We start from the raw sequence: 19,687 nt of genomic DNA, 5'->3' as shown, positions 1-19,687 counted from the left end.
ATTTCTTAATGGGTTCCTCCCCACCCCCACCCCACCTCAGCTGACAAATACTGATATTTACTCTCTCTATTTGGAAGTTGCTGAAATCAGCATCATGGCTCTTTGGGTTTACATTTTCAAGATACATCTACACCACCAGGGTAGGGCTAGTCCTCCTTCCATGAATTCTGGCAATGAAGACACTGAATTCCATTCAATTTCCATCTTCTACATGAAGCCTTGCATGATCCTCTCCATCCCCTCTCCCCCAACTTGTTTTGAACAGCACAGTGAAGACAGAAAAAAAAAAACTTGGCAACTCACTTTCACCTTGAATATCATGCCTAAGATCTGAAACCAGAATTGCTGGTCCCCTCCCTCACAAAACTACCCTGTATGGAAAGGACATCAGAGGGCATTCAGTCCAACTCCATTTCACAGCTGAGGAAAATGAAGGCCAGCAAAGTTAAGTGACATGAATAGAAGATCCTCTGACTCAAGAGCTGTACCACACTGCTATCAGTCATAAAAGCAATCTTTACCTCTCTTTTTCCTTTCCTTTTTTTCTCTCCCCTTCCCTTCTCCTTCCCCTTTCCTCTTTTGTCCTTCCCTTCCCTGCCAACTGATCCCTATATGGCTTTGCAATAAAAGATCGAATAAATGTCTACACTGTCTTCCATACCATGTTTTTAACTCTACTAAAAGGAAACTTTTGAGCTAACTCTCTTCAGATCACTTTGTGGAAAGAACAGTCATATATCTTTTTGCAAACATCAATCAATGGACCTAAATATATATGAGGAAATAAATCTCAAATTAAAGTTTAAGGAGTAATACAGAAGAACATCCCAAAGTCACTTCATTTAAAGACTATGAAGGCTAACTGCCTGCTTCATGCTAAATTAATAATTAGGGCTGAAGCATTCCATCCAAACTTAAGGCAGCATCTCTACCACAGATGACAGGCACCCAGAAAAATTTCCACTCGTGAGTTGTGCTGTGACCAAAAGAATTCAGATTATACACAAGAGAAAAGGGAAGAAAATCATTCAAAACTTTAGCAAAGGGGAAGAGAAAGATGTTTATGGTCTTTCAATGTTACCCAAAATGTACAAAACTGGTAGAAAAGCATCCTCATCCCTTCAGACAGTGATGGTTTGGACTAGAGGACAGACAAAGCCAGCCAGCAGATTTCAGTGGCAAGCTGATGAATGGATTTGCCTCCCAAAACTGACCCAGCATGGATTCCAAGACAGGCTGATGAAGAAACAGTTAAAACCTGGATGAGGGGAAACACAACTATCTCTTCCCCAGTCCTATCCCTACCCCACCCCACCCCCAAATAGGAGAGGCACTATTTCCTCTGCAGCTGCAGAGGACAGAAAAGCAGGAGGTCTGACTTTTACCTCTCAACTAGACACATGTCATAGCAAGACCTGATGGGGCCAGGGCCCCACTTCCTAACCCTACCCACTGTGTAAGGGAATTGGGTCAGAAGACTAAGGAAGCAAAGGTGGGGAAACAAGTGAGGTCCAGAACAAGAGACTGGAGAGCTGTCCAAGGGGAACATCCTGACAACCCTTTTTCCATTGTAAATCCTCATGACCCCGGGTTTGGACAGCTCAACTCCTAGAACATTGTGGCTCATTCATAACCTTGGACAGGACAGAACATTTGAAGTAATCCACGAAAGACATGGGAAGTTCCAAAAACACAGTGCACTGACCTTCTTGGTATGACATCCTACCTTCCATCTGCATGCTATGAAAATATGGCGTGACTTCCTTACCCTTAAAGGACATGCCCTTGGAAGCTGAATTAACTCTTGGATGCCATTTGAAAGTCCCTGGCAAGTGGCTTCTATTTCATTGTCTCCCCCCAAAAGGAAATAAACAAAAAGGACCCAAACAACCACCCATCCTCCCCAAACAAAATATTTACTGTTACTTTGTGAAATGAATTGTCACATGGCTCTGCACTTCCTGACTTGAGAGAAGGAAATATCAAAATATTATAGGAGAGGTTCTCCTTGTAACATTTCCAGCCAGGCTGAGAGCAGGAAATCCTTGTAGTCTCCAGAGATAGGCTGATCTCTTCAGCCTGCCAGATCAAAAGAAGCCAGAGATTCACAAAGAACTGAGGCATCTCTCTCCTGAAGTTTGCCTGATATGGTAAATTGGAGAATGGTCTTTTAAGTGAGGTGAAAAAGAAAGGCGGGCTAGGGAGATATGCAGGGAGAGGGGGCTGTGGTATGGGGAGCCTTAGGGTTCTTAGCAGAAGCATTCTATACATGAGCTATGTCTACACCTGGCAAATGTAATGAACATTCTTAAGTCTTGTGCAATCCAACGGTGGCATATGTTATTTTGATGTAGTTCCCATTACTTCAAAGAAAGCAGAATGTTGCACAATTGAAATGCAAATGGAACATGCATTTAAGATTTGAAGAGCTGATTGGAGTCTTTCTCTGCAAATGCAATGCTTCTTTGAAAGGGGGAAATCTTCCCAATCATCTTCAAGAACACAGAAATCTCAGTATACCCAAGCAAAACACTAGTCGCCGTGCCTTAAATTTAATTTAAATCAGTTTGCTGATGAGGTCTTCGTGGCATAACTAAAACCAGCAGGAGAGTACAAAGCACTTAAATGCTGTGTCTGTGCAACAAGGACAAAGAGGGCCACCTGGCTCTCAGTGACAGAAATCCTTGACCCTGATAGTTCATGGAGGTACCGAGGGACACAGGAAAGACCACTGGAGCTGGAGTTAAAGGGCTTAGGCTCAAATGACTCCATTCCTTCTATTTATTACTGTAAGACTCTCCTCTCTGAGCCTCAGTTTCCTCATCTGTAAAATGAAGGAGTTGGACAAGATAACACCCAAGGTCCCATTCAGCAGTAAATCTATAATCCCATTTCAAGTTATAAAACCTAAAAAGCAAGATCTATTAATTCATCATTATTTCTGGTATTACAAATGCTAAACTCCTATATGGAATGGTACCATTGAATATACCTTTAAGCCAAAGGACCATTTACTCTACAAGTAAAAAATAGGAGCATTACAATTTTTCTCATAAAATACAAGTGAAACACACACACACACACACACACACACACACACACACACACAGAGTGCTCCTGTTTCAGAGCTCTCATACTACAACAGTTATACTTTCTCCCTTAACTTCAACCCCAAATCTTCCTATGAATAAGATTTCAATTGGGATGCACAGCAGAATGCTCTTGGAGAAGGTGGGGGTGTCATCAGGGAACATCATCAACATGGACTTCCCTCTGCCTTTGAAATAAGAGAGAAGAACCAATGTAGTTAAGGAAAAGAGCATGGCATGGACCGGACTCTGAAACAAATGAATGAGACCTGCGGTCTCTGAACAACTTTGAATTAAGAGGAACTTTGTAGTTTCTGGTCTGCAGAGAGTGTTTAGAGGAAGCCTTTTGTCCTGCTTGGCTCTCTTTTGTTCCTCCTTTGTTCTGAGGCTGGGAAGTCATATGGGAAGTCAGTTATAAGCACTCACCTTGAACGTAGACATAAATGCTTGAGCTCACATCGTTGTCTCGGTACAGGCACTTGTAGGCTCCAGTATCATTTCCTATCACTTTGGTAATTGTGAGTGTCTTACAAAAGGGACCGTCCCAGCAATCAGTCACCACTACCCGATTGTCAGAACTTCCCTGATTGTTGGGCCATTGCCAGTCCAAGTCTCTTTGGCCTCTGAGAAAAGAAATGGTTCTAGGTTAGACTATGGAATCCTGCACTCCAAAGCTGTCAGCTATCTGGACACAAAGGATTTGTGCCTGAATATTGTATGTTAATCATTACTTCAAGGCCTTCTTCCCAAAACAACAAGTCAAATTCTCATCTGAGAGAATGCCACAGGACCTGATTCAGAAGTTCCCTCAGACAACTCTGGTTTCATTCATTCATTCACTCAACAAACTGAGTTGCCTACTTGTGCAAGATTCGAAGAGGAAGGTGGCATGGTCCTTGGGTCTGTCTGTTCTAATAAAGGTCCAAGTTTGTGTTTGGGTTAAAGTTAGATTTATGTGAAGGCATCAAGACATAGTGGCTTCAGAGCCAGGAAGACTTGGCTTCAAGTCTTGCCTCTGACACACAGTGACTCTGTGATCCTGAACAAATCATTTAACCTCTTGGTGCTGAAGCTATATGTTGCAGAGAAATGTTAACCTTTTTCTAATAAAGGAAATTCTTCGCTAAGAACTCCCTACACCAATGAAATCATAAATCCAGTCCCTGTGCTCTATCCCTCCCCCCCTTCCCCATCCAACTATGGAATATTTGCCCAAATAAATCCAGCCTTCTACATAGTGTTTAATAGGTGGGGTTTTTGGGTATCCTGTTCCTAAATGGGTACAGAAAAAAGTGTGTCCTGGTCTATCCAGGAAGGGAGGGCTGGAGGAAGATTGTTGAACCATAGACTGTCTTTCATAGATCTTTATCACTGGAGGGAATCCAGACTCCAATGAGCTTCAGTGGGAGTATTAAAATATGGAGAACATTGCCTGACACAGACTTATACTTAAAAAGAATTTATATGTAGGTGTCCTAGAGGCTTTACTATGGGAATGCACCTGGTTCAAATGATTTAAGGTTGGATTTACCCACATGGCTCTTCTACATCTAGCAATTGCTTGCTATTCAGTGAAATGAGAACCATTTCAACAGGAGCTTAATCAATCTCTTTGTAGATTTCTAGCCCCTCTTGAAATCATACAAAATTCTTTCACCAGTCTTTGTTTCCCTAAAAATGACACTTGTATTGATATGTGCTGGGGGCTTTTCAGGGATAAACATCCAAGCTCTTCTATCTTTTCTGCTGAAGAGTGGCTTTATGTGCCACTTCTGCCCAAGGAGAAGTTTGTTTACCTAATTAGCCAAATCAACAGTGTGGCTTCCTACAGTAGAAAGCAAGGATAAGAATTCTAAGATAGTCAAAGCTCAGTCCTTTATCTATGCAGAATATTTACACAAGAATACTCATACAAATGCTAAATTTTCACTTCCACAGTCAGACTTTTATCAATGTGTGAAGTTATTTGAAAGGGAGAAAGGCATATGAGCAGCCAGGGATTTGGGAAACCTCATAGTACTTCAGCAACATTTTATAGGGTCACTTAACCCAAGAGTTTGGTCTTAGACTTCTCCATCTCCATCTGAGCCTTTGCAGGATCTAGCCCTAAAGTATCTAACTAAGCAGATCTACATCTTAGGCTGTTCATGGCAAAGAGAGTCAGTGTACAGATAGTCTAGGTCAATTTTCACCTACCATGACTACTTCGGAAGGGACCTCATTTACAAACAAATTAGGAGCAATGTATTCATGAAGTCCAGAAGATTTTTTTTAAGTGAACTCCTTACCTGCAAGTAATTTGAAGACTTGAATTTGCAGTTACAGTAAGTATGTCTTTTTGTGGGCTGAGAACTGGGGGATCAGGTGAAACAGTGGGCAGACCTAGAGAGAGATGAATGTAGTCAGAGCAGTTCCAACAGGAAAAGGATCCCCAAAACAAAGCAAATTTCTTGCTTTGGGACTGACTACCCCTTTAACAATTCATTGTGTCAAAACTGAAAAGTTACTTTTCACCATTTCTAGTAAAAGTTCACAAGCTTTGTCATAACAGGAAGAATGGGCAGATGGTCATAAACTAGGAGAGCAGCTCAGGGATTCATGGAGCGAGGGTGGAGTTCCTGTTTTCCTGCCTTGCCAACTTCAAGGTCTTACAAAAGGATATGGGACATTGAAATAAAATGGACCTTCATTTGATGAGCTCACTCCCCTGGGAAAGTCCTGGACTACATTTCTTATAAAATGTAGGATACACACATTTGTCAAAACTGCTGATTAATGAATCTTACTCAGAATGTATTTTGTGCTGTATGAGCAGAGTTCCTTTGTACAACCTGGAGAATCTGTGACCCTGCTTCATTTTCCTTTATGCCATTTAAAAAATATTTCCTCTCTTAACTAGGTTGAAAATATGGCTCAGGGTAGTTGTCCTTGAGGAGGAAGTGGAAGGGGGCTGGGAAGAGGGGTTCAGGGGGAAACTCAGCACAGTATCAAATAATGTACAGATTAGCTCCCTAGAGATGCAGGCAAGAATTCCAACTGATGAATGCAGAGTTCTGGTCACAAATTGATAATGAGAAAAGGTTGCCCATAATTTGAAACCAGGACAATTCCATGGGAAAGTTTGTCCACCATATCCCATTCTGCAGAAGAGTCAAATCCTATGTCCGTTTTGAGATGCACTTATATACAATCTATTAGAAATTTATCTGACAAGTCTTAACCAGCGTAACAGATTATAAATTTACTGGTAATTATCAATATGGTATCTATCCATTGAGATGATGATGCCCCCCCCCCCAATGAATCATTTGGAAAAAAGGAATGCTTATTGGCATAATCATGTGGCAACACAAGAAAAATTAAGCAGAAAGGATAGGGATTTATTCTGTATCTTATCCTATCCCATCTTATCCAAAGGCATTATCAATGTGAATAATTGTGGCAAAAAACTTTCTCCTTAAAATCCCCCTATACTCCCCCTTTCCCTTCTGGAGGTGAGGAATATTCTTGCCTGGATCTTTAGATAAAGCCTCAACTCTCCACTTTACCTTCTCCTAGAACAACAGTGTAGTTTAAAAAAATAAGAACTTATACTTTGTCAGTAGGTCCCAGAATACATGTGGCATTGGTATTGACTTGACAACGATCTTAACATCCATTATCAGCTTGGTATTGCAAAAGTTTTCATTAAGAAAGGAATAATTACCTCTGCACCAAGTGTGTAGTGAAATAATGCTTTCCAAAGCCAAAGTAAAACCTTAAAATGATTTAGAAGTTTGACTTTCCTAAGGATAGTAGAAAAAATTAATTAAGGTTAATAGAGCATCTCTAAAATTGATTAGAAAAACCCTAAGCTGGATCCTCCCAGAGAGGTTGTGGAGTGTTACATACAATGTGAGTATATCCATTTGTTTTACCTAGCTATTTTTTTCTTTCCTATGGAAGATTCTATAGTATAAAGAAATTGGGAAGAAACAATAATAAAAAATCCATAAAACATTTTTTAAACTCCATTAGGTTGAGAAAAACAAGTTGGCTTTTTGGAAATGAGTAATTTGATATGAAAAACAATCCATTCTTTAAGTGCACCCTTTGGAGTAATGTGATGAAAGTGGTGGAAAGAGGCACCAAAAAAAAAAGACCAAAGATAAACTCAGTTGATCAAAGGTATTCTATCTCATGCAAACTATTGCCCGTGTAGAAATCACCTAGGCAATGCTGAAAAAAAATAAGAGAAATACAACTCAAAAGTAATTAATCCAAGAAAAAATAGCAGTTGAGTCTAGGTTAGCTTTTTCATTAAACAACTTCATTGCTGCCCAATACAATATAGAAATTTAGCTTATTAACACAATAATTTAATTGGTGTAAATTCTTGTTTCTGTTACAGTCAGCAGTCATTTTGGGGAGCGTTGGTTATAGATTTACATCTTCAAGACATAAATTTTAGAATAAGAAATGCTTGTATCATTACTCAGAAAGCTGCTTCTATTTTCAAAGCTTATAACCAATGTTAATTAATCCTTCTGTTACCCTTCCCTGCTCGAACTCAGAAGGAAAGACAACAGTGCTTCTGTGTGAAGAAATTGAAGGCAGCAATTATGAACCAGTGCCACTAACGGAATCAAATCCTCCCCAAAAGCTCCCTCCCTACTGTTTGGAGGGCAAGGTTGCTCCCATCACTGAGAAGGCCCCCTTCGTGAAAAGCTAAGTTCTTTCCTCTGGGTTTAAAAGAAACTCACTTCTTTCTGGAATCCAAATACCCCACACACTCTCTGGACCCTAGACCTGGACGCTAAATATAAGGGACTGGGGGGGAGGAAGGGGGAAAGGGGGGAGGGTGCCTTAGCAACAGACAGCCATTTGACCTAGTTCTCAGGCTTGGAGAGCCCAATAATTATAAGGTAAATGCAATCAATGTAGACAGACAATCTGGATAATTGGGAGAGAGGAGTCTTTTCTTTGACAGACAAAAAAATAATTCTCCTCCCCCCAACTCCCCAGTAGCGGGAATTATCCAGATAATTGCTTCAGCTGTCTGGATCTCTTTGCCTCAGTGTAAACACAGAAGTACCTTTTTACTTTCTAGAAATCGATAAAAGTGTGGCTGCAGGGAAAACAACATTCCCAGCGTGTGTGTCTGGGAGAGCCCCAAAAGGAGGTTAATGCATCGAGCTTCTATGTAATCTTAATCTTGCGGAAAATGCGGTTCCAGAGCCAAGAAGGGGCAATTGGCATGGAAGGTGCCTATTCCTGTGGGGCCGATTTTCGGGCTTACACTTCAAACAAAGGGATTTAAGTCTCGGAAAGGGGGCGCTTTGACAACGCGCTAAGTACTTTGCAAGTGCAAAGTCCGGGTAGAAGGGGACGGCAGCTGGAGATGCCCCGGCCCAAGGAGGCTGCCCGAGCTTCGGTGTCGCCCGGGAGTTCCCGCAGTCTCCCTGAGCCTCCAGCAGAGGACCAGGGCTCCCTCACACTGCAAAGACCCCCACAGCGGCCACGAGAAAAGATCCTCCTTCCCCAAATGTCCCAGAGCGTGAGGAGGTGAGGTTGGGAGGCAGGCCGGGACTCCTCAACTTGATTTCTGTCCCGCTTTCCGAGGCCCAGTGGCCACATTGGCTCTTCTGGAAAGATTCTCCGACTGCTTGTGGTTCCCGGCAGTCCAGAACCTGAGTCTCGAGACCCCCCACCCCCACCCCCATCCCTGCTTGCTTGTGGTCTTAGGCGTCTCTAAGTACCTGACTGCATCAGTGGACTGGGAGTCACAGCATCCCAGATCCGCTGCTTCCTAGCTGGGCGTCCCAGGGCAAATGACTTCCCTTTTCTGGGCCTCAGTTTCCTTACTTGTAAAATACAGCGCTTGGTTGGAGTGGATTGGAGAGATCATGGCATCATTATTAGTTTTGCTCTTGGAATTGGGAAGACCTGGGTTCAAATTCCTGTTCTGAATTCGCCAGTAGTGTGACCGCGACCAAGTCAGGTAATCTCTCTGAGTCTCCTTATTTGTAAAATGGGCGTAACGATACCTGTAGCACTTACCTGCTCACAGGGTTGTTGTGAGACTCAAATGAGAAAAATTATATATAGTGCTTTGAAAACTTTGAAGCGCTAAATAAATGCCAGCTATTATCGTTAGATGATGAGCCCGAAGGCCCTTTCTAGCTCTCTAGCTTGTTTGCCGGGCTGCGCGTTCCCCTGCCTCCTCTTAATACATTCCGGCCGCCAGTGTAACCTGTGATCTCACCCGGCTTTGACCGGATGAAACCTTAGCCCCCTGGTTCTGCCACAGCATAAGGCAAGATTGGTTTTGACTTGGTTTTCCTTCTCCTTCTTGGCCCCCATCCACTGGCCTGGCCCCTGGCTTTTCCCTCAAGATTGGCTCCCGCGTGCCCAGGGCTCCTTACCTGAGACCAACAGGCTCTTCCCAATGAGCCACAAGAAGACCAGAAGCGTCGGGGCGCTTTCCATTCTTTAGCTCTGGTAAGACGCAGGCTCCAGCATCCAGATGCTCCAGCGCCCGCTCCTGTCCTGGGGGCTTTCTTTCCCAGTTACTGGAGCGATGGGAGCCACTCCCCCGCCTCCAGTACCAGGAGCTGCCAGTCAGGGAGGGAGGGAGGGCGAAGGCGCCGGGTGCAGATGCCTCCGGCTTCAGTGCCCGGGCTGGTGCCACTCACTGGCGCCAGAGGAAAGCACTGCTCACTTAGCGGAGTGAAGATTCCTCGGCCGCCTAGAGAACTTGCTCTGGCTCAGGGAAGGACTGAGCTTGCGAAGGGGTACAAATGATGGAAGAAGTAGAGAAGGGGAAATGAACCGGCCTGATCCAGCTTTGCGTTCCTGGGAGCCTGCCCGGGAATCTGTGCTGGGTCAGCCCCTCCACCAGCTCTTCTTGTGAGTACTCGGGGCGGAGCTGTACTTTACAGTTCGCTGGACCCGCCCCGTCCCGCCCATGCCCACGCCTTGCTCCTCTTCACCTAGCGCAGGCTAAGATTTCACTGGACCTAGTGGAGACGGGTCCCAGATAACTCTGTGCTTTCGGATAGGTCCAATGCAGAGTACATTTTCCAGTCTCTGATCTCTGCTCTGGCCTCCAAAAGGGGTCCCCGTTGCACTAACCAACAAATGAAGTAGTGGCAGAGGAGAAAGTGCCTTGATTTAAGAGTTGGAGAATCTGGTTACCTGCGTGACCTCTTGCTTTCGAATCTAAAATAAGGATGTTGGACCAGCTAACCTAAAATTCCTTCAGGTTTTAAATGTTTTCATTATTTTTTTCCTAATGTATAAGGCATTTGATTGGGATTCCTTTGGCTGCCTCTCCCACTTGGAGACACTGAGCTGATAGTCAGAGGGTGAGATGGTCTCAGTGGTTTCCACAAGTTGTGAATTAACACCCAGATCCCCTTGGCGATCTTCCCTATGTGAGTCCTAACTACTGTTCCTATGAGGTTGGGGAAGCCAAGAGGAATCTGGAAAGGGCCTAAACTGGGAGAGCAAATTCATTCCAAGACTTAAATGCAATAAGGGAGGACTTCCAAACTCATATAGGAAGACAATGAGCTCCTCCAAAGGAACATCTCTGTGGCTGGGGCTAGAGAGGGGAGGAAGCCCACCTAGCCCAAGGAGGACTAAGACTGTGGCTGCTACTCAGATCAAGCTCCAGTTATATGACAGCCCTCACCTTACAGTGATGAGTAGGGGGATCCTGCCTTCGATGAAGGCAATGTGGTCCTTAGAAGTGCCTGTTTCTACAATGCCACCCCATCCCTGCCAGGCATAGTCAGAAGCCTGGAATATAGAACCCACTATGCCCAAAATGTTTTCCTAGCATCTCCAGTGTTTGTGATACAGGGTTCTGGGCCTCCCCTGAGCTGAGAAGGAATTGTGGCTCCTTTCTGAATCAATCTCACCTACTAGGTCTGCACTTTGGGGCTGAACCCAAATTTGGAAAATGTGATTTGATTCAGTCTGTGAGCTTAGGATCTTCTCTACCTTCCTGGGGCAGAAGGGTAATTTAGGTGGGAGGTACAAAAAAGGGTCTTGTTTTTTCCAGCTCCCATCTTCCTCTCCTTGATTTCTCACCAGTTTCTTTCATAGCTCAGGAGTCACATTGAACTTATGCTGAGCTCAGCAACAGAATCTGACAAATTCCTATGTTTCTTGCCTCCTTGGAAGATGTAGGTGTTTTCTCATCAGTGAGAGTGCCTAGAAGATATTGGGGAAGTATGCAGAAAGAAACTTCATCGTGCTATAAGTAGAAACATACAAATCCTACCAGTTTAAAGAATTGCAATTAACCTCATAATTTAGATCCTCCTCACCCCCTCCCAGGACTTTTCATCCTATCTTTGCCTGAATTAACCAGACAGTGGCATTGTAGGATAAGAGGTGAAGAAGTGGGGAAGAGGTCAACTTACCTGATATTTCCTGATATTTATTCGACCCTCCACTTGGCTGGCCAGATGCCTGAGGCAACTCTTTTTAAAAATGAATGAATCATTTTTATTTTTAAAAACTTTTCCTTAAAGAACAAATTATTACCTTGCTCTACTCCCAACACACACACACACACACACACACACACACACACACACACACACACATCCCTTTTAACAAAATTTACCAGATTAAAACTGATGGCTGGTGAGACAGGTGAAGGAAGAACTGGTAGAGTTTGTGTCTGGAAGAAGGAGGTAGGACACGGCCCTAGGAGTTGCCTTTCCTGTCTCCTAAACAATTATAACCTCCTGGTCCTAGTTATTATTCTCTCCCTCTCCACTGCATGCCAATCAAAGACTGATAGAATTTCGGAACTTCAAGAAACCTTTGGGGTCGTTTAGATCAGTGGTGACATTTGAAAATGAATAGTACATACACGTGAGAAATATTCTGCATTCATTCAGAGGGTCTGTATGCCCATATAGGGACACACAGACTTCCTGAAATAATTCCTTGGTCCCCAAGAGCCCATGATTCACCTCCAGGGGAACACTAGTCTAGGCTAACCATTCCTTTTCCATTTTAGGGATGAATAAACTGAGACTGAGAGAGATTAGCTAAATGATTTACCCAAGGTCACATAGCAAGTTATGGCAAAACTAGGAGTAGAAAAAGGACAGCTATTTTCCAGAACAGGGCCCCAGACACTCACACCATGCTGCCGCTCTCCACCTTCTTTGTCCAGCCAAAGAAGTCACCTCCTCTGCCTGTAGACCAGAAACCTCAGGCTCATGAAAATAGCCATTTTGAAAACAGAAGAAATAATGACAAGGCCAGACGTGCCAGGGATCAAATTGAAGTTGTTCTACCACACCCAGCATCCCACATCACTTACAAACGTCCAGCTTTCACCACTTGGAAAAAGTCTGGAAAAAAATAAATGTTATCTTGCCAAATTGTGATTTTTCTACTTTTCTGGACTTATTTAATGCACTGTCGTAATAGCGATTTTTATGAATTGATGCAACAGTTGATATAACAACAACTGATACAATAAATAGTCCAAATTTAACACAGCGCCTTCAAGTGACACGAGCTCAAAAATGCTTATTAATCATGATGATGATGGTGCATTTCTACAATGCATCCATTCCTCCATGCTATTGCGAATGCAGTCTCACCTTTTGTTATGTGAGACAGGGCTTATTGGAGCAGAAAGGCATTGGATCCAAATGGAGAGTGAGTAATTAAAATATAAACTTTATATAAATTATATGTAATATATTATATAATGTATCATATTTACAAATTTTATCTAAACTATAAAAAATTTGAGGACAGAAGGAAGTACTTCCCACAACTCTGGTTAGGGGACAAATTCTTAAACAGAAAATAGACACGATCATAAAAGACTGACAGACCATTTTGCTTATGTAAGATTGAGAACCTTTTGCATAATAAATCAATGTAGCTAGAATAAGAGGAGATGCTGCTGACTAGGGGAAATCCTCGCAGAAATTCTAAGATAAAAATCTGATAAGATACATAGAGAATCGATGAAAATATATTGTAACAAGAGGCATTCCCTAATGGTTTAGTAGACAAAGAACATGAACAGGCAATTTTCTTTTTAAAAATAAACTATTATTATAAGCATTTATTATCTCTCCTTCCAATAAAAGAAAAATGATTATAACAAATATTCAGAGTTCAGCAAAATGCATTCTCACATTGGTCACACTCAAAAATATATATCTCATTCTGCATTTTAAGTGTATCACCTCTCTCTCCGAAGGTGGGTAACCTATTTCATTTTTAGTCTTCTGGGCTTTTTCAGAGTTCTGAAATCTTTTACAGTTATTTTTCTTTAAAACATTGCTGTCATCGTATGGCTCGTTCTCTTGGTTCTGCTCACTTCATTCTGCATCAGTTCATAGAGGTCTCCCAAGATGCCTCTGAAATTGCCCATTTTGTCATTTCTTATGGCACAATGATAGTCTCTTTCATTCACATACCATAATTTGTTTACTAGGTGGGCATCCCTTTAGTTTCCAGTTCTTTGCTACCACATCAAAAGTTTCTACAATATTTTCATACATATGGTTCCCTTTCCTCTTTCTTTGATCTTAGGTACAACGAACAGGCAATTTTCAAAAGAAGAAATGCCAGTTATCAAGATGTTCCTAATTCAAATTAAAGCAATGTGAAGGGTCAACCTACACCTATCAGTTTGGCAAAGATAACAGATGAAAGTAGCAAATGGTTGCATTGTCAACTGGTCTAACATTCCAGAAAACAATTTGGAACTATGTTAGAAAAGTTACTAAACTGTATGTACCATTTGACCCAGGACATCACTACTGGCTTATTAACCCAAGGAGGTAAAAGTCCGGTAGCTGGTTTTTTTTATAGCAGCACTTTTTGTTGTTCTAAAAAGAAATAGAAACAAAGCGGGTGCCCATCACTAGGAGAATGAGTGAACAAATTGTGGTATATAAATGTAATGAAATGTTATTTCACCATAAGAAATAAAAAATATAAAGAATTTAGATTAGTGTGGAAAATCTTCCATTAACTGATATAGAGTAAAATAGACAGCACCAAGAGAACAACTCAGACAATAACCTGAAGAATTGAATGTTTGAAAGTGTTGACTAAGCCCTCAGTGTGTACAAGGCTCTGGTCTAAGCATTGAGGATACCAATAGAAAAGTACGTCAGTCTCTGCTTTCAAGGAGCTCACTCCCATTCTGATGGGGAAGACAATACATAGGAGATTTCAGTTACAAATCAGATTGAAAGGGCCTGGCTAGATTATGCAAAGGATACAGTGCCGGGCCTGGAGTCAGGAAGACCTGAGTTCAAATCTGGCCTCAGACACCTACTGTGTGACTCTAGGCAAGTCACTTAACACTGTTTGCCTGAGTTTCCTCATCTGTAAAATGAGCTGGAAAAGGAAATGGCGAACCACTCCAGTATCTTTGCCACAAAAACCTCAACTGGGGTCACGAAGAGTTGAACACAAATGAAACGATTGAACAACAACATGGTACTTAGGGAATGATGAACCCTGATTATTCTCCCTCATATTCAGTTCTGTTTTCATCATTATTATTTTGGATTCAAACAACAAGTATTTACCACATGCCAAGTTTATGGCAAACACTATACCTGGGCACTTGAGACAGAAAGACAAAAATGAAACAGCCCCTGCCCTCCAGGAAGTTATGTTCTATTGAGGAAAGTGACATGTGCACAACCAAAATCTAAATATTCAGATTTGCTGACTTAAAAATCAGATGCCATCAAAGCTCTCCAGGATCACTGACATAAAGCATTATCCTAATATAATTCCAGTTAGTCTATCTTGCCAGTCCTCATCTTTTAGCCATTTTTTAAAATTTAAGACTTGCCACAGTATTTTCAGTACCCCAGTTGAAGTTTTCTTTCCACCACCCATCAGCAAAGTGCCCTCTTTTCTCTTGACCAATCAAATTATTTTAACTTATTTTTTCTACAGTGATTTGCTGGTTTTCAACTGTTATAATTTTTCTTACATATTTTCATCTTGCAGGCTGGTGTTTATTTCCTTTGCCTTTATTCTGACATTTTGCTTATTTTCTGTTCCAGAGGAACATGACTGTTTTGCCAGATGTTGGTTTGGTTCCACATCCCAGCTATATTTACAGCTAACCTGCTACTTGGGAACACACAAGCTTACTCTCCATCTCTCACATTTTTCACATCATGCCTTCTTTCTATATCCCAATGTATTTTCCTCTACTGATAGCTAGTATTTTATAGTTAAATTAGTACCGCATCTTCATTTGAAAGACAAATAGTACTAAAAAGCCAATCCAGTTTTCAGTATTTTCCTTATTATCCTATTGTGATTACAAATTCTGACAAGTCTAAAAATTACAAAATAGATTTTCCACCTTGTATGCATTGGATGGAGCTGATAAAGAAAAATTCTAAAATACAGACTAGTACTACCCTCCTCTTGGTAGAGACGTGGTGGAATACAGGTACAGAATGTTGCATGTACTGCTCAAAAGAGTTGCTCCATTAGTTGGTTTGGATTAACCGTAATAAGGAGACGTCTCTGGTGGGCATTATTGGGAAGTCACTGCTAGTAAAATATAAATAAAACATTAAAAATACAAATAAGATAATCTATACAGACATTGGCACTGCATATGACAATTTCATATAGAAGTTTAACTGCTGTCAGTCAATTATCATAATGAGGAGACTAAAAGAAATTTAAAACTGCCTCAGGCAGGAAACACTTGATCTCCTTGCCAAGCAGAGCAATATGGCAGCCAAGATCAATATAGAATATTGGATTCAATATAGGATTGTTTGTGAAATTTTATGGGAAAGGATGATGGAAAATTGTGAGAAACATCACCTCATAAAAGAGAAAGGGGGAAAGAAATCAACTTTAAAGAAAGCTTGGTTAGAGACCTAACTAAACAAAGTCTTCCCGAGAGCATTTAAGCATCACACTTAAAGAAAAACAAGTGGACACAATACGGAAAAGGTCTATGAAGATTCTGTTGAATTATTTTCACCGGCAAGAACAATGGAACAACCCCATTTCAGCCCTAGCATTATGGCCCTACATGTTTGCTGGAAGAAATAGAAATGGCACTGAAGTAAACAGGGGTGAGAGAAATGCTAAACACTACCCTCAGAAGAGATACAAGGAACAATTTTGAGGCCTTGATGGATCCATTTTTAAGGTAGGAGAAAGGCAGAAAAATTCCAAAGAAGTGGACCTTAGTATTGCCCATGGAATGGTGACCAAGACAGCATCAATATTTACCATTCTATTTGCTTACGTTCCCATCTATACAAATTTTTTTGAGAATGCTCTACCAGTGATAATCAACAAGAATTCATTAAGTGTCTACTATATGCCAGTCACCACATATTTACAATCATAAAATTGGTTCAGAGGTAAACACAAGAGGCCATAATGTTTATTGTCTACTGACTATATAAAAAAGAACTTACTTGGGTAGAGCAAACTGCCATCTTAAAGGATCTCCTCCAATAAAGTGTCTCCCAAGCATATGTCAAAAATCATACAGAATTATTGGAATGATGCAATTACAAAGATAACTGTTCAAGGACCCTAATTACTATTATCAATCTAAGCATAAAAAGAGGACCTATCACCAGCAAAGATATTCATCTCTGTCCTGGAGGAGATCCAACATAGAGTACAAAAGGAAGAAGAATTTCCCTATAGATGGTAAGATCTTCCAAATGCTCCTGTTTGTGAAAGATATTATGCTAATTGTAGCAAACCCCATAGTATCGTAGAACTTCCTAAACAAGATACCAGATTAATTTAAAAACATCTGGCCTAACCACATACATGGAGAAAACAAAGTGGATGAAGAATTTCTGTGGTCCAAACTATGATATACAATTGGATGGACAAACCATAGAGCTTGTCCATACACCATATCTGGGATAGACATTGCAAGTGGACAATTTGATGGGCCTAAAAAGTGAACAGGAGGAGAAAAGAAAAGTTGTGTTTCATTTTTAATGAAACAGTTATTTTTAATGGTCTCAAGCTTTCCTTTGAAACCAAGGCCAATATTTTCAACACCAATAATGATCTGGAGATGTTTTATGGCTATGAGTCATGGAACACTATATCCTCTGAAGGCTTGAGATGGAAGATTATCCAAAAGACAATGAAAAGGTTATATCGAGCTTGAGCAGAATACAACACATTGCAGATGAGGAATTATACAGGAGAAATGGTGCAATAGATGTATTCAGTGAAAGAAGGGTGAGTCAGTGAAAATATAGAACAATTCATAGATAGCCTGCATCTACAGAGTGTCATAAGAATGCAAGGAAGATTGTTTCATGGAGCGCCTTGTGAATATAGTGAAGAACAGAGATGAGAGTTGCACAAGATGGACATGTACAGATGGGTTGACCTACATCATTGGAGGATATGCTGTCATTGATAAGATCAAGGCTCCAAGTCTTACAATATCCATTTTGACCAAAAGAAAGCTGCTACATAGATTCTTCAAATATTTTATGAAAGAAAAGTCGCAACATCAAAAAATTCTTAAATTGTGAAGCAAATCTAAATAATCCAAAAATGATCTAGACAGCTCCAATGAAGGGTGTGGCTATAGAATGTGATAAAGAAATATATTTTGCAAGAAAGTTATTATTCATACTTAAAAAGAAAACTTTGCCTACCCTCATCTAAGTACCTCCAAAGAAAGTCATCTTAACAAACTTGTAAATATCTCTGAGAAGCGGTGTGACAGAGTGAGCCCAGGAAGACCTGAGTTCAAGCCCCACTTGTGACATGTGCTAGCCACGTTATCCTAAACAAGTCCCTCATGTGACCTCTCAGGGCTCTAAGAAAATCTTAAAGACTATAAGTTGCAGTGAAGATGCCAATCTGAATTTATAGAGGAAGTTACCTCATTGGAAAATTCTTTATGCCAATAAAACCACAGATCCAATCCCAATCCTATAACTTATCTCTAAGGTTGCTCCAAGCTCTATAATTATTTTATTGATATACAATAGATATATCATTCTTTCTTGACTGATTTGATCACATAATAATTCAGAATCTAATATTCAAACAAATACTTTTCACTTTTATTAGCCCAGTATGGTTAATTGACTTGTTCACGTGTTTTCAATGATGTATTAACACAACTATTTGGAACTATGGGCAAAAAAAATCTTTTTAATAATATACCTAGCATTTATATAATGCTTTAATATTAGTAAAGCACTATATATATATATATATACATATATTACAAATATATGTTATTTCATTTGATCTTTACAACAACCCTGTGAGGTAGATGCTTTAATCATTCCCATTTTGCAGATAAGGAAACTGAGGCTGAGAGAAATGATGTAACTTGCCCAGCGTTACACAGTTAGTAAGTGTTTATATAAGAATTCAAACTTGAGTCTTCCTGACTCCAAGTCCAACAATCTATTTGCTGCACCACCTGGGAATGAGGAAGGGGTGAAGTCAAGAAAAGCTCTAAGAATCCCCTGATCAGACTGGATCTCTGGGCTCAGTTGTGCAATGAATGATTCTCCCTCCCCATTCTTACCCTCCCAACCTCCCCAGGACCTGATACCTATAATTCCCTGGAATCCTTAAGAGCAGAATGATCTAAGACTTTCTAAGCCTCCTGGGGCCATCCTCTATGGGAGCAGACACTGTGGCTTTAGACAGAACCAGATTAGACTAAGGCATGCAAAGAGCCAAATCATCATAATATTCTGCTCTTCTTCCACTGTCACTTCACCCCCTTCATCTATGACCATATCACCACTGCTCTTGGCTGCCAGGCATGAGCCAGACAAAGCTTTGTATGGTGAGCCAATTTTTTTTCTTGTCATCTGGATGACACTGTTCTGTATGATTTTTAACATTTATTTTCTGGGGAAATGAAAACTCGTAATAATTAGTGGTTTCTACTTCTGTTGCTATTAATTCTTTTGTTGTTGTCATTTTTATGGAAGTTATACTTCTCTGTGATGTCACAATTATCTCTCCAAAAAGTAACATAGAAATGTACAAGTGTATGGTTGTCAAATACTCAAGGGATCTGTGATTTTGTAAGGAATTCCTCACACTAACCCAGAGCATAGTATAGCTGTGATTTAGTCCAGTAACGTCAACCTCGAATAGAAACAGGGGCCACTAAACTACCTAAGCATCCCTACTGGTACATATTGACTTAACAAAATCACACATTAACATTATCTATGTTCTATTGTAGTTTTATATTTTGTTAAATATTTCCCAATTACATTTTTACTATATTTTGTTTTTCCCAATTGCATATCAATATAATTTTTAAAATTCTTTAAAAAATTTTTGAGTTCCAAATTTCTTCCCTTCCTCCATCACTTTCCCCCTCCCTGAGAAAGCAAATAATTTGAAATAGCTTATATATGTGCAATCATGTAAAACATATTTCCATATTAGTCGTGTTGTGAAAGAAGAAACAGACCAAAAGAAAAAAACATGAAAAAAAGTGAAAAATAGTAGGCTTCAATCTGCATTCAGACTCCATCAGTGCTTTCTCTGGAGGTGGAGAGCATTTTTTACCATGAGTCCTTTGGAATTATCTTAGA

General features: G+C 40.6%; 1 protein-coding gene across 2 annotated transcripts in view; it reads right to left on the bottom strand.

Moving 5' to 3' along the window:
- The window catches only part of KDR (kinase insert domain receptor), a 51,104-nt gene extending 41,127 nt beyond the window's left edge, over nucleotides 1-9,977 (bottom strand). The window contains exons 1-3 of one of the 2 annotated variants that reach the window (XM_036763695.1): nucleotides 9,494-9,977; nucleotides 5,378-5,471; nucleotides 3,516-3,712 (exon numbers count right to left, since the gene is read on the bottom strand). In XM_036763695.1, the coding sequence (XP_036619590.1) occupies nucleotides 3,516-3,712; nucleotides 5,378-5,471; nucleotides 9,494-9,557 (355 nt within the window). In that variant the 5' untranslated portion in view covers nucleotides 9,558-9,977. The remainder of the gene's footprint in view (nucleotides 1-3,515; nucleotides 3,713-5,377; nucleotides 5,472-9,493) is intronic. The other variant, XM_036763696.1, reaches the window with a different exon arrangement.
- Nucleotides 9,978-19,687: the final 9,710 nt, after the last annotated feature.

This window comes from Trichosurus vulpecula, chromosome 6 (assembly GCF_011100635.1).
Source record: "Trichosurus vulpecula isolate mTriVul1 chromosome 6, mTriVul1.pri, whole genome shotgun sequence".
NCBI lineage: Eukaryota > Metazoa > Chordata > Mammalia > Diprotodontia > Phalangeridae > Trichosurus > Trichosurus vulpecula.
This window is presented reverse-complemented; position numbering and strand designations above follow the sequence as displayed.